Below are 13,165 nucleotides of genomic sequence, written 5' to 3'. Positions count from 1 at the left end.
GTAAGTCACATTTTGACAGACACATTCCATACAGACCATTTAAATAAGGCAGTCAGGTTCAATAAGGTGGCATTTCCTCAAACAACCCGAGAACCATTGTAAACTTGACAAATGCTACGGAAACAGATTCCTGCATATCTAAAGTAAAAAAAAAAAAAAACTATTTGAAATTTAAGTTCTGATCCTGTACAGACATTTCAATCTTTGAAAACAAAGTCTCTGCTGGTTTCTGATGTGTGAGTATTGCCAGTCGAGGTGGCACAGCTTTACAATGACAAAGCTACAGTTACAGTCTAAAACAAGCCTGACGACAGGCTCCTGACTTGCACATTACTTTCCTTCTATTGTTTATAAAGTAAAACTGTCATGCAATGTCTGGTAGATTGGATCAGAAAGTTCAGCATTCATGTCCACACATTGTCCCAGGCAACATCTGCTGAGTTATTTAGCTAAGTAAATGGCTCATTACCAATAATGCGATTCAGTCTTCAGAAGACAAAATGTTATTTATCAAAGATAGTATCTTGAATGAGGTACCAAAGGTTATGATACAAACACCAACAACTCTGTAACTCGTTAAAATTGTGGTTACACTTCTTAACGTCATTATTTAAAAGAAAAAAAACCTGTCAGTGCTACTGAAGCAGTGGTCTGTTACAGCACCAGGTGTATTAAATGAGATATTTCTTATGGTAGGGTGACCCCTGCAACATTGAGACGAATGTACCCTTTTACCATTTAAAGTCTAAGGCTGCTTACTCTACTTTACAATACACCCTATAATATTTAACCAACTATTATATAATAATTTTCCTATGTTTTTATCTATACAAAGTGCTATTGAACAACATTCCTATAGGTGACACTTACAGTAAAAGACTATTTTGCCAAAAGGCAATATTTTGTTCCATGTGCAGCATTAAAAGGCGCTTAAGATCATTTCTTACCTTGCTCATAGAGGGGGGAAAACAGATACAATTTATGTTATGTCTACAGTTTTATAGATACATCAATATATATTTATAAACTTTAATTTTAAAGGGTTTTCCTTTCAAAACATCCAATTTTTTATTTTTTATTTTTTTTACATCGGAACCTAAATACATTTTTACTTTAAAAAAAACTTTTTATCAAAACAGCATTCTATAAAAACAAACAAAAGTTTCAAACTTTTGCAAAACTCCTTTCATAGAGCAATTTTTAATATTTCCGGTTTTGGTCTAAAGCCATCATTCACTTTAATCTTATTTTTTAATATTCAAAATAAAGACTCATTTGTTGTTGCTCCTATGCATCAATGCCAAAAGCTTTCAAGAATGTTAGTGAATCTTTACAAGTAAATATGGCATGCATTTTCCTCAACTGCTTTCAATTTAAAAACTTAATATTTATATTAATAAATGTGTAGACAACATGAAGAGAGGTGAGAAAAGCAAGAGGCTCAAAGCAATTCGCCAAAAATAAAATTTTTCAAGAATTATTTCAGAATGAAACTCTTAAAATGTGTTTTCCGAACTATGAAATAACTGGAAATTGGTACCAGAGGCTAATTTTGATGTCATGGTTTTGTTTTCTTTGCCACTGACTTTTTAATATTTACAGAAGACATTCGAAAGGCTGGAAAAACACTGTTAGCATGTCAGGCAAGTGCCATGAACTCGTATATGCAGACGACAGAATGCTTTTACTTTAATAAAAAACAAAAAAAGAAATATCTTAAACAGGGAAATTTCAAAGCCAAAGATTCCTTATGGTAAGAAATCTTTGGCTGATGTACAAAACCATAACACCAAAAAGTGTGTCTCAAATACATCTGATGCTAACTGAAACCTAGGCACAACGTAAATAGCTGCATTGTTCTATTTCTCATTACTACCACCGATGTATCACTGAGGCCTCTGTGTTGTTCGAGCAGGAGATTGCATGCTTGATGACAGCTTTCGAGAAGATGCCATCTTTTCTAGAGGTTTTTTCCCATCTGTACGAGACTTGCTACTTACATCGGATGAGGAAGACTTGGACTTTCCTAGTAGAGTACGACTAAGAGAGCTGGGGGGCTTGGAAGACTCCTGCTTGTCTGAGTTTGACTCGCCTCCCAGAGTTTCTTTAGACGTTTTCGAGGACCCTGCGTCTCCAGTCTTCTGATCGTCACCGTCTACTTCCTTAGCTTGTCCGTTCTGCTTGCATGTCCTCTCCGAAGCCTTTTTGGTAAGCAATGCGCTTTTTCCTAAATCGGCCGACCGGCGACTTTCTCTTTGTCGGAGGGCACTCTTGAAGAAAGACAAGCCTTTTTCCTCTGATTTGCTACTCCGCTGCAGGTCTCTGGTGGATACACTTGGTGAGCGCAGGCTAGTGACTGAAGAACTGCTGCTGGAACTCCTTACAGACCTCCTCTCAAGCCGACTGCTGTCCCCATTCTTGGGAATTGAACCACGGGACACACAGCTGCTCCGATGGCTATCAACGAGGGGGCTGGTGTGCATAGAATCTCTGCTGAAACTCCTTTCCATCAGTCGTTTCCGGCAGCTCGTCGAGCCTTTCTCAGTAATGCTCGAGTTCTTCTTCGCAGTTGGAGAGGGAGAAGCTGAAGACTGAGGTGTGGAGCAGAGGGAAGGTTTATGTTGTGGAGTCGCCTCGGGAGTTTTATTCGCTTCCTTCATTTTAGAGGGAGTTCCACTGGGTGTCAAGGTGCTTTTCTTTGTGTTTGCAGTCTTGTCCTTCGTGCTGCTCAGCTTCTTGCCTTTTGCCGGTGAACTGGAAGACGTGTCAGAGGCTGGGTTCTTATTGATTGAGCACAGACGTTTTTTGGAGGTCTTCTCCAACTCTGTTTTGCTGGAGCTCTTGATGGAACCTGTGCTCTCGGACTTCAGGGTGAATCCTCCAATGCTACTTTTTCTTTTTTGCTCTTTGGAGGGGGTTGCTTGAGTGGGTTGTATGTTTTGGTCTATAGCTGTGATCTCATTGTTGTTTTCAGTTGTGTCGCTTTTGTTGCTCTTCTTTTCCACTGGGGTGGGAGCCCTGCAGTACATCATGTCTAGGAACCTTTTATTGCTGTCTTCACCGAAGTTGCTTTCCATCATAGACAATGGAGTCCTGCTGCCAAAGTACCGTTCATGTCGACTGTAGCTGCCAAAACAGGACGTGGATACCTTATTGTCGCCTGCCTCTCCTATTCTCTCCAGAGGAGGAGAACACCGAGAGTCTAAGGAGAAGCGTGAGGGTGAGTTGGATCTCATCTGGAGCTTGGCAGAGAGAGACCAAGACGGCTTCATTCCACTGTCGCTGAAGGCCAAAGGGCTGGCAATAGATGACCTTGAGGACAAGCTCTGTCGCTGGATGCTTCTCACAAATGGGCGGACTGAAAATCCTCCTAAAAACAGCAAAGGTTTTAGAGATTCTTTTATTGTTAAGCGAAAAAGATTTTAGTTTTTCCTTAAACTAAATGAGCAAACATCGAACTGGGGTGGGCAATATGGACTTCGAATTTTATCACAATATTTTGTGGTACTATTGTGATAATAAAAGTGATGATGAAAAACTATGTATTATGTCTTTAATAAGTAACTGTATGGCTCAGCAATCACAGCGTCACAATCACAAATGCTATTCTTGAAAAATGTTCCCGTTTTAAATTGGCTTCTTCAATGGGAAATGTAATTTAAATCAATAAAACTATGCAAAGTAACTACATTTAATCTAATTTTCAAATTTACTGATTTTTGTGGAACAGTGGAGAAAATAGTAAAAATAACATTCCTGGTAATGTTAGTATTGGATTTTTTTTATATCATTAATAGAAATTTATCAAGACAACAATAAATCAAAATTTTTATCATGATAAGAAATTTTCATAAGTGATAAACAATACAGTAAATGTCCACTTGTAATATCAGAATAATATGGAGTTTACAAAAGTAGGACATGATAATAATATGTATTTTATTAAATTGAGGCGATCTAGTAATAACGGACACAAAAACAAGTTTCGCAACTCATAAAAATTGTGGTTGACAACTGAATCAATAAACTGACATGGACATGAATCATAACAGACAGTTATTTATCATATATATTGCAGAGCGGCACAGAATGACTGAATTTGTTCCCATCAACCAAGTAGAAACGCCCAAGTAATATTTCATTATTTTTTTCACTCAAAATGAATATGGGAAAATACAGTCAGATGAATGTGGTTGAAATGACCACTTCCCATGCAATATCAAACACTATAAATGAAGGTCTATCCTCACCATCATCCTCATTACGTTCTGCAGGAAACTCCACTGACTCGGCCAGTGAAGCAAGCGAGGTACGTCTGGATGAAGCTCCAGAGGCCAAACTGGCAGGCCTGCTTCCAGGTAACCTATTGATCCAGTGGTCGCACAGTGATGAGCTAGTAGAGCCTGTGTGACAGACGAGGGGGGGATTCAGCCACAGATCAAAACTTAAGCTCCGGCACAAAGAGAGTTCTCAGGTAATTTTGTCAAAACATGATCATTGGGTCAAGTCTGCATGCAAACAGTATATAAAGGATGCTGACCAGCAACAGAGCTGTTGGCAGACCAAGAGGGAATTGTGGTTCTTCTCTGATAAAACAGTATGTAGGCCGTTTGCTGACACACAGCATCGTCAGAAATTGGTGTCACCTCACTGTCGTCGAAGCAGTACCACTGACCATCAACAGAGTTTTTGCAGTAAGCTGAGAACACAGACCAAGAATAAAACGGGTTCAAATTAACAATCAAACCCATTCATTTGGATCTTGAAATATGAACATTGTTTAAAAGCGCTTCAGCTAAGTGCATCACCAGTGTAGTGTCCTCCATGCATATTGCCATGATGGTTGCAAACAGCATACAGGTCATAAAGGTAGTCATCGGGGTTCCTTCCAAGTCCATAGGAACGTCTCCATGGCGACCAGTGAGACGGTAAACTCCAGCTGCTCTGGCTTCTCTTGACCACATGCGGTGCCATATCCATCCCCATCAGTGGGAACCTCACCATGTTCTGCATCTTCACCCTCCGGTCTCCTTCCTGAATTCAGAAACCGATCGAGAAGCAGGATAGATTGAAACGTTTTTTTTTTTTCTTTTGTTTTTTCAAAAATCTATTTTAAAAAGTGTGACTTGTGTAATATAGAGATTAATTAAACAAAGTGACATATTTCAAACATTTATTTCTGTTAAATTTTGTTTTAATAACCACTAATATGCATCAACAACCAACTTCCACAGCAATGACTTTCATGGCTTATGCTCCTCTAAACAGAGGGTATCAATAACTGAAAACTACTGACAAATCAGCAGTCTTGTCTATACCCGAGTAGACAACAGAAAACCTTCAGATAAAACAAATCCTTTTATATAGATTTTTTATTTTTTTTGGAACATTTTAATTTTCTGGGACACTCAATTTTTAGTTTGAACTATCTGCAAGCCATCAAGATAACCATGAATAAATGTAATTAATTACTGAAATAAATTGTGTTTTTAAATCATTTTTAAATTCATTAGGATGCGATTATATGCTTGAAAGACTGTTTTAAGTTTATTTAGTAATCGCTTAAGCTCAAATACCTGTCGAAACCTCTTGAGATGCAGTATAAGCACATCCGGCAGCGTCCACAAGCTGAGCTTTATCCGGCCCTGCTGCAGCTGCTTGCAGTGGGGACAGCGCCAGGCATCGTCTGGAGCCAGCTAAAACACACACACACACGTGCACATGCACGCACGCACACACACACACACACACACACACACGCCCACACACACACAGGCACGCAGTCCAAAAAGAAGAACAAGCTTCAACCACACTGCTTTTAAAATAAGCTCCACACAGGATGAGGCCCACGTTTCCACCCTTTTCTCTACTTTCCACCAGAGCAGTTGGAGGCAAGTTAAACCACAATGGAGGCATTTGACAAAGTTTAGGATTTTTAGTCTATCTGAAACATAGCATTAGCAGTTACATGCCGTTAAACTGTGAGAACAGAATAGCTTTTGGATGTCTGGAGAAATTTTTAAACTGCAAAACAAAAACAAAAAGAAAAGTAGGGATGTTTTTTTTTTTCTTTTTTCAAACTGCTATTGCCAAGGCAAATTTAGGTTATATTGTTTTTCATGGAAAACTACTGAGTGAAAGCATTTTTTGTCTGCTGGTTTGTACCTGCTCCTCTTTAGTGTAGAGCTGGAAGCACTGAGCAAGGGTGCAGGCCTGGGGCTGATGATGCTGCTGCCTGTGCAGATAGACGCTCTCTGCATCTGGAATGTACTCCTCTTCAGTGTGGCCGAACAGACTGCAGAAAACAGGAGACGTATGATCAAAATGATCACAGGTATTTCTTCAAATACCTTCTGTTTCAGTTGATATTATTATGAGAGTGTATTTTGACACTGTATTGCAGGTTAACACCAATAACTGTGGCAGTAATCAGTTTGAGTTTATCACTTCCTCAAAATGACCAGATAAAAACAACTCAGAGGACTCTTCTAGAACTAAATTTAACGACTGCCCACAAAAGAATCCCGATCCAGAGAAATGTAAAAGATAGTGACTGAGTCGGACAAGAAGAGGCATGTGAACTGATGATCCAGGATAGTTTGGCTGGCATGACATAAAAAAGCTTATTCATCTGATTGGGTAGGAGGACTTCATCGCTGGTGTTTAGTTAAAAGAAAGCTTTTCCAACTGCAGAGCATCAGTTCAAAGAAAAATCTGGTTTATTTTTTCAAAATCAGACAATTGTGAAAGGCAGTACCAAAGTAGAAGCTTTCAAGAGCTCAAAAAAGTCTGAGTCTGGTTTGAGGTTCTTTTGAAAGCAAAAACATTGTCAGAAATTCTGATCAAAGTTGTCAGATTAGGTCTCCGTGACTTTTATAAATTGTTGTTGACCTGCAAAATCTTCTGCACTACAGGAGATGTTATTCACTGGCCGAAGGTTTTCGATTTAAATAATACAATCTTTTTAACATTTCTAAATAGTGCATTACAGAATCTCTCTTTTTATGCCGTTTAGTAGTCAGCATTAACTTTAATTCAACTGTGTTTTAACTCACTAGTCCTTGGTTTCCTTGTCCCACTCGACCACAATCTTCACATGTGGAGGTCCCCCTTGTCCACAGGACTTGTACGCTCTGCAATAAAAAAGAAAAAAAAAAGTCAGTGGCATTTTCTTTTACAATTCAGACTCCCATTTCACACATTTCGTTCTCTGACTCGTTCCTGTACAAAACCATTTTGTGCTTAAGTCCTTAAATTATGTCGTTTTATTTTTAGTTGTCTTTCAGCATTTTTATTGATTAGAAATAAATAGCTGTAAAAGTGTCAGATCTGAACTTTAAACTTATTCAATTGTAAAAAACTGAATTGCTACAGCTACATACTAACAATAAAATATTATTAATATTTTTGTTATGTGAAGCCAGTGTCAAGAACTGTTAGAACCAAATGTCCTTTCATTCACTATATGTCACTTAAAGATCAAACGGTGTAACAGCAACAATACATAAAGGATTACCACACAAGAGTGACACGCTTCACTGGTTCATTAATGCAAAATTCAGTGGGTTAACAAAACAAGCTAAACTAGAACCTCAACACTCAAATTCCTGCTTCAACATAACTTAACCCAATATGTAAAAACTAAAGGAGAACATGAGTAGAAGCAAATCTAGAGAAGATTGATGTATTCTATTTATCTCAATTTTCATATATGCTATAATTATTTTTTGGAAGGCGTATTTCTATGACCGAATGAACTACAAGATGCATCCCAGAGAATCCAAATCAGGCTTAATTTATATGTGAAAATAACACTTAATGTCACAGGTCCAATCTATAAAAGTTTAGGAAACATGACATTAACTACACGAACTGACCTTTCAACCGTTGGGTGACACAGTGGTCTCTCATCTTGAGGAAGGAGGTAGGTAATACCAACGACGCCAACCACCCGAAGACTGAAAGGCCCAACCTAAACAATAAAGTAATAGATGTTCTACTTTCTTTATATTGCTCTTTGTGATCTCACTGCTGGTAAAAAAACGAGTCAATTCATAGACAAAATATTTCAATTAGATTACGCACAATGTAACGGGCAGTAATGTAAAATCTCCCGACCTGAATGTAGACCCCAGGCCTCAAAAGATGTCGCATTTTCTCCAGGATCTCTTTTTGTAGAGCATCCCAAGTCACAGTGCGCTCCATGTACAGTACAAAAGGCAGGCCAAATCTAATAAGACATATTATAAAGCTGTCATTAAATGGGAAGACACTTCACCAAAATTACGAGCGCTGACATATTTCATAGCAGTACCTTTTTGCCTGGTGGCCAGTGCACGCTCTGTTACACACCAGGAGAATAACCTTTTCTGGCCCTACGTTTTTATTTGGAGATCCAGTTACAGGAGTCATTGCCCCCTGCATGAAGGATGGAGTCCTGCTGATTTCTGCCCCATACTTTAAATTGTTGTGATTTAAATTTGCCAGAAGGCTTCCTGTGACGAAACAAACAAAAAAAAAAAGGCACACTGATGTTTCTGTGTCTGCATCGTTTATTATACGCAGAAAAAAACAACAACACAGTACCGAACCATTTTTGAAAATTGTTTCCAGCTTACCTCTTTTTGTGCGTAGGTTTTCTAATTTGAAGGTCTCTGGTGTCTCAAAGGCAAAGATGGAATCGCTCTCTTGGATGATGTCAAGATCGTCGTCATCGTCGCAAAACGAGCGGTGGAAGCCATCGTAATACATTTCAGTCAGAACAAACTGCATGAAAGGAAAAAGGAAAGCTGACATAATGCTTCTGCTGACAGTTAACTTCAATTTCAACGCACGCTTCAGGGAAAACTAGCTCCATTTACAAATTACTATCTGACTTGAAGGTGGAACAGGTTCGACAAACACTGACTGAGCCGACACCTTGTGCCTGTAACACAGCCTTTCAGTGTCAGACCCTGAACAGAGACAGGAATAGCACCTGGTCCATTGGGATCTTGGTTTCACGTGACACGGCGTCTCTGAGGCGATAGACGGTACTTTTGAGAGGAACAGCAACTCCGATCCTCATGCAGTGAGAGTACTTCCCCTGGTAGACCACAGTCACATACAAGGGCCTGATGAAAGAAAAAAAAAAAAGTAAAAAATATTGTTTTGGAAATGACCAGTTCTTCCAGCTGTTAAGTAAAAAAAAAAAAAAAGTTTGACACATCGGTAAATTTAAAATGAAGTATCACAGAGTGACTGACATTCAGACTCAATAAATTAGTAGTTTGTCCTTTACTGATGCAGAAACCACATCGTTTCTGAATTATTCCAACAAAAATAATCATAGTTTGCATTAATAACTGCACATTCAAGAGAAGACGTTTGATACGCTCAACAGTAATGTTTCTTTCCAGTCAACAAGATTTTTGATCCTTGCAAGGCCAAGTCCTTCAACACATTCTCATTTTCTCTGTTTTCAAGAAGGTAAAATTTGCTCTCATTTAAACATTTGTCACTTCTTCACTCCTACCAAAGACAAGAATCTGGAATTTGGGACAAGTGGGAAACCCCCTCCCCCAGCAAACTCATTCATCCTGTACTACCAAAGAGAAAAGATGAAATGCTTACAGGTTAAACTTGCTGATCTACAACATAACAACATGCTACAGTAGTTTTTGTTTTTCTTCTTCTCTCTCCTCCCTCTGGGCTCACACGTAATTGTTTTTGTTTAAAAACTGGAGCACATGCTCCTTCTCAACCCGTTTGATGCTCCTGCACCTTTAGCCTGACGGCCCTCCTGTCAAAACAGGTTTCCTTCCTTCCCTCCACCGCCACACACACACACACACACACACACACACACACACACACACACTCCAACACTTCCATTATTGTCACACCCTTGTAAGCTTCTCAAAACAAATACACCTGCATGCACAAACACTGTGTTTGACCTATCGTCAAAAGTGGCAGTGCTTTAGAGCCTGCATGCAGTGTATTTAGGTGTGTGTAGTTTCAAAGAAGAAAACACAGCCACGTTAAGTGGCAATAGTTCGGAACGTGTAGGGACCCGTAAGCAGAGCTCTAGAAACTGGTTCCTCCCTGCTGATCCACAACCAGAGCTTTAAAGAGGAACTCACCGTGTGTGTGGCAGAGGGATTGGTAAGGAGATGCAAAGGAAGGGGTCAAAGGTGTTGCTCTGCTTTTGGCAATGTGGGCACGTAAGAGAAGACCTGTAAGGGGGCGGGGGGGAAATAAATCTCTTAATGTGATCAACAGATAGTGTTAGAAGACGCTAAATGAATTAAGCCTACCTGTACTGAGCCTGGAACAGCTCCTGCACGAAGGACCCAGCAGAGAGAGGAGGAGAGGGCCCCTCTATGCTCTGGTCATCTTCTTCAATGGGAGGCTAATGAGACGAGATGATTTATTAACCTGATTGGTCATAATTACACTCGTCAGTGAGGTGCAAATGATGCCTTGAGATGCAATTTATATAACTAGATTCAAGTGGAAGCACAAGGTCAGGCGAGTCTAATTTGGTCCGACTACATTTTAATTTGATGAGCAAAATTAAATAAGAAACAATGTGATGGGGAAAAAACATATATAATCTGATGGCTCAGAGATCAAAAGGGAAGTCTCAGATTTCTCACTTAAATTACAGGACGTCCTGCAACTTGTTATCCTTCTGATAGCTTCACAATTCACCTTAATAGCAGGCCTGGTGTTTGGGTTGACGGTGTTGAGATCCTCATGTACTCTGTCCAGCAACCACAGCAGAAACTCTTGAGCATCGTGCTGAGCGTTCCCTTTAAACTGTGTGGCATTTTTTGACACAGCATTCTGCAACAAACAACAAAATCCAACAATACAAAAAACTGACAAAAGCTCTAAAACATTCATTTTGCCTATGATTTTATCTCTGTTATATGTGTCTTCCAGCCTTATTTTAGATAAACACCAGGGCTACAAAATATGTTGTAAATATTTCCTCATCTTAAAATTGAAATGTGCAATAATATCATAGCAAATTTTGGCTTAGAATGCAAAATTTCCTGACAAATAAACCCTAAGTGTGTGGAATTAATAATTTGCATGCTGATAAATAGTGCAGCATCAACCAACGAAACAGACATTGGACATTTTCTGCCATCAGCTCTGACAGGTGATCATTTGATGAAATAATAAACTGGATTTTCTTTCTATTATTTATCCAAAGAATAAAGCTGAAAATTACCACAATTTTCAATGGCATCAACTTTAATTCACATTTTCTAGATGAATACAAATTCCTCAAAGGCTAGAGACATTTTTACTGAAATAAAATGACTAACCAGTCAGAAAAAAAAAATAGCATTTATCTTTAAAGACTGGTTATTTTTTCTAAGTAATCAGAATCAACAGATAAGACTCAAAAACAAAATTGGCACAAAGTATTGGCCCAAAAAAAAGAAAAAAAAAAAGCCTGATCAGTGCATCCATCTCTACCCAACAGTGTGTTTTGTCTGTTTGATGAAGCCTCAGTTTAGCATATATTCACATCAAATCAGTGCCAAGATGCTAAAGGTGACAGAGAATTGGAAACATTGTAATATGAGAAATCAACATTAATGTCCATTCAAACTGTGTTGTTTTGGTTCTTACCTTGAAGTCCCTGCTATGCTGAGGTGTGTACTCAAACGTCCATAAAGCCCGCACCAGTCCGGACAGCTGCTCGGTCACTTCTCCTTTGCCCAGAGGACCTTTTTTCTGCAGATGCACGCCGTTTGTTTTGGGCTTATCCTCCTCCAACTCCTCGCCTTTGTAGTGCTCCAAAACGAGGTACTCGGCGAAGAGTTCCGTGTTACTCAGGCACTGCAGGATTGCATTCATGAAGCAGGTATTACCGTGGTTCTTCAGACCGGACACTCCGGGAACTCTATCTCCGGACAGGAACCCACCAAAGTCCCCATCCTCCATGGGAACATCTTTACTCCCAGATTTGAACGCGGAGAATCCTCCATCGTCCTTGTCGTCGTCGGTTTGTACTTCAGATCCAAAGTGTGATAAGGCTGTCAGCGTCCGGAGGACTTTGCTCATAAAGCTGCCCACGGAGCGCACAGAGCCTCGCCTGAACAGCTTCTTGCTGAAGCTCGACTTCTTGTCCTTGGTTGCGGCTTTGCAGGACATGATTTCCCTTTTGCCTTCTGACAGACGGGCTGTGCTGAACCAGGGTCAGCTCACTGGCTGCCTGCTGCTACATCTCCAAACAGCTAGTATTGGGACAACTCCGAGTCTGTTAGCTAACCTTAACCGTTGATACACGGGACATTTTGCCTGAGATGTGTCTCCCTAAAACTCGCACAGCAGTTAATTGCTTTTTTTAATGTATAAAACAATTACAAAGGACTGCGATAATTAACAGAATAATATCCAGATATTAGCCCGGTTATTACGGAATGGTGCAACTTGCAACGGAGTTACCTTGTTTTTGCGGCTCTCTGCCCTGCAGCGATGAATCAGTTATGCTGAAGTATAAAATAACAGCAGCCTTAGCTAATTTAGCCAAGGCTAATGCTAGCTCCAATAACAACACGAACACCTGAAACGGTGACAGTCTGTTTCAGTCGAGATATTTTGGTCCAGTCGGAACGGATATCCCGCCATGGCATGCAGCTAAGTCAGACACCGTGCTGAAACTGAGTAGCCTCACATTTTAGGTTCATTTGGAGACACATTCGGGCCAGACTGGAAAGGCTTGATTTACTTCTTCTTCATGTGAGATGCGTAAGTCACAGTTTACAACTGCTTTACAGCACCACGCACTGGACAGGAGGGAGACTTACTGAATTGCTGTTTAGTTTTTATGATTTGCTTCTCATTTGGCATTGTTTAGAGCCAGAGCAGAGGTTTGTAGCGTACCCAGAATTTGTGCTCAAGTAACATTAGCACTGCTTCAACATGTTTTAACTGAAGTAAAGGTATAAACTAGCCGTCCAAAAAATTACTAAGAGTATAAGTATTTCATGAAAATGCTACATGAGTACTAAATGATTATAAAACATGTGTTTTGACATTTTACACTGTCATAAGATAGACAAATGGTGGTATTTTAAAGACTGAAATAATAAAAATGATCCAAGTAACAACAACAATAATAATGATAATAATTATGAAATTAAAATTACAAAATATATTA

At 39.5% G+C, this 13,165-nt stretch overlaps 1 protein-coding gene and 1 long non-coding RNA gene across 2 annotated transcripts; one reads left to right on the top strand and one right to left on the bottom strand.

Annotated features, from left to right (window-relative positions):
• Positions 1 to 1,247: 1,247 nt before the first annotated feature.
• On the bottom strand, positions 1,248 to 12,762 carry usp31 (ubiquitin specific peptidase 31). Its single transcript, XM_007560471.2, has 16 exons — positions 11,632 to 12,762; positions 10,696 to 10,830; positions 10,299 to 10,393; positions 10,125 to 10,217; positions 8,978 to 9,113; positions 8,619 to 8,766; positions 8,315 to 8,495; positions 8,119 to 8,230; positions 7,878 to 7,972; positions 7,056 to 7,133; positions 6,166 to 6,295; positions 5,577 to 5,696; positions 4,809 to 5,034; positions 4,541 to 4,699; positions 4,251 to 4,403; positions 1,248 to 3,370 (listed from the first exon to the last, which is right to left on the bottom strand). Exons 1-16 carry the CDS (start codon positions 12,154 to 12,156, stop codon positions 1,887 to 1,889), a joined length of 3,870 nt encoding a protein of 1,289 aa, XP_007560533.1. The 5' UTR covers positions 12,157 to 12,762; the 3' UTR covers positions 1,248 to 1,886.
• On the top strand, positions 6,220 to 7,145 carry LOC107837114 (uncharacterized). The gene is made up of 3 exons (XR_001663103.1): positions 6,220 to 6,313; positions 6,404 to 6,639; positions 7,059 to 7,145. It is a non-coding gene; the product is annotated as an uncharacterized LOC107837114 (long non-coding RNA).
• Positions 12,763 to 13,165: the final 403 nt, after the last annotated feature.

Source organism: Poecilia formosa, unplaced genomic scaffold (genome assembly GCF_000485575.1).
Source record: "Poecilia formosa unplaced genomic scaffold, Poecilia_formosa-5.1.2 Scaffold115, whole genome shotgun sequence".
In the NCBI taxonomy this organism is placed as follows: Eukaryota; Metazoa; Chordata; class Actinopteri; order Cyprinodontiformes; family Poeciliidae; genus Poecilia; species Poecilia formosa.
This window is presented reverse-complemented; position numbering and strand designations above follow the sequence as displayed.

Bases quoted from the DNA above. Each gene is read 5' to 3' on its own strand.
- usp31 (XM_007560471.2), bottom strand. From the start codon at position 12,156: ATGTCCTGCAAAGCCGCAACCAAGGACAAGAAGTCGAGCTTCAGCAAG. The intron at 8,496-8,618 runs GTAAGCTGGAAA...GTTTCGTCACAG, and splicing joins AAACCTACGCACAAAAAGAG to GAAGCCTTCTGGCAAATTTA. The intron at 8,231-8,314 runs GTACTGCTATGA...ATGTCTTATTAG, and splicing joins ACTGGCCACCAGGCAAAAAG to ATTTGGCCTGCCTTTTGTAC.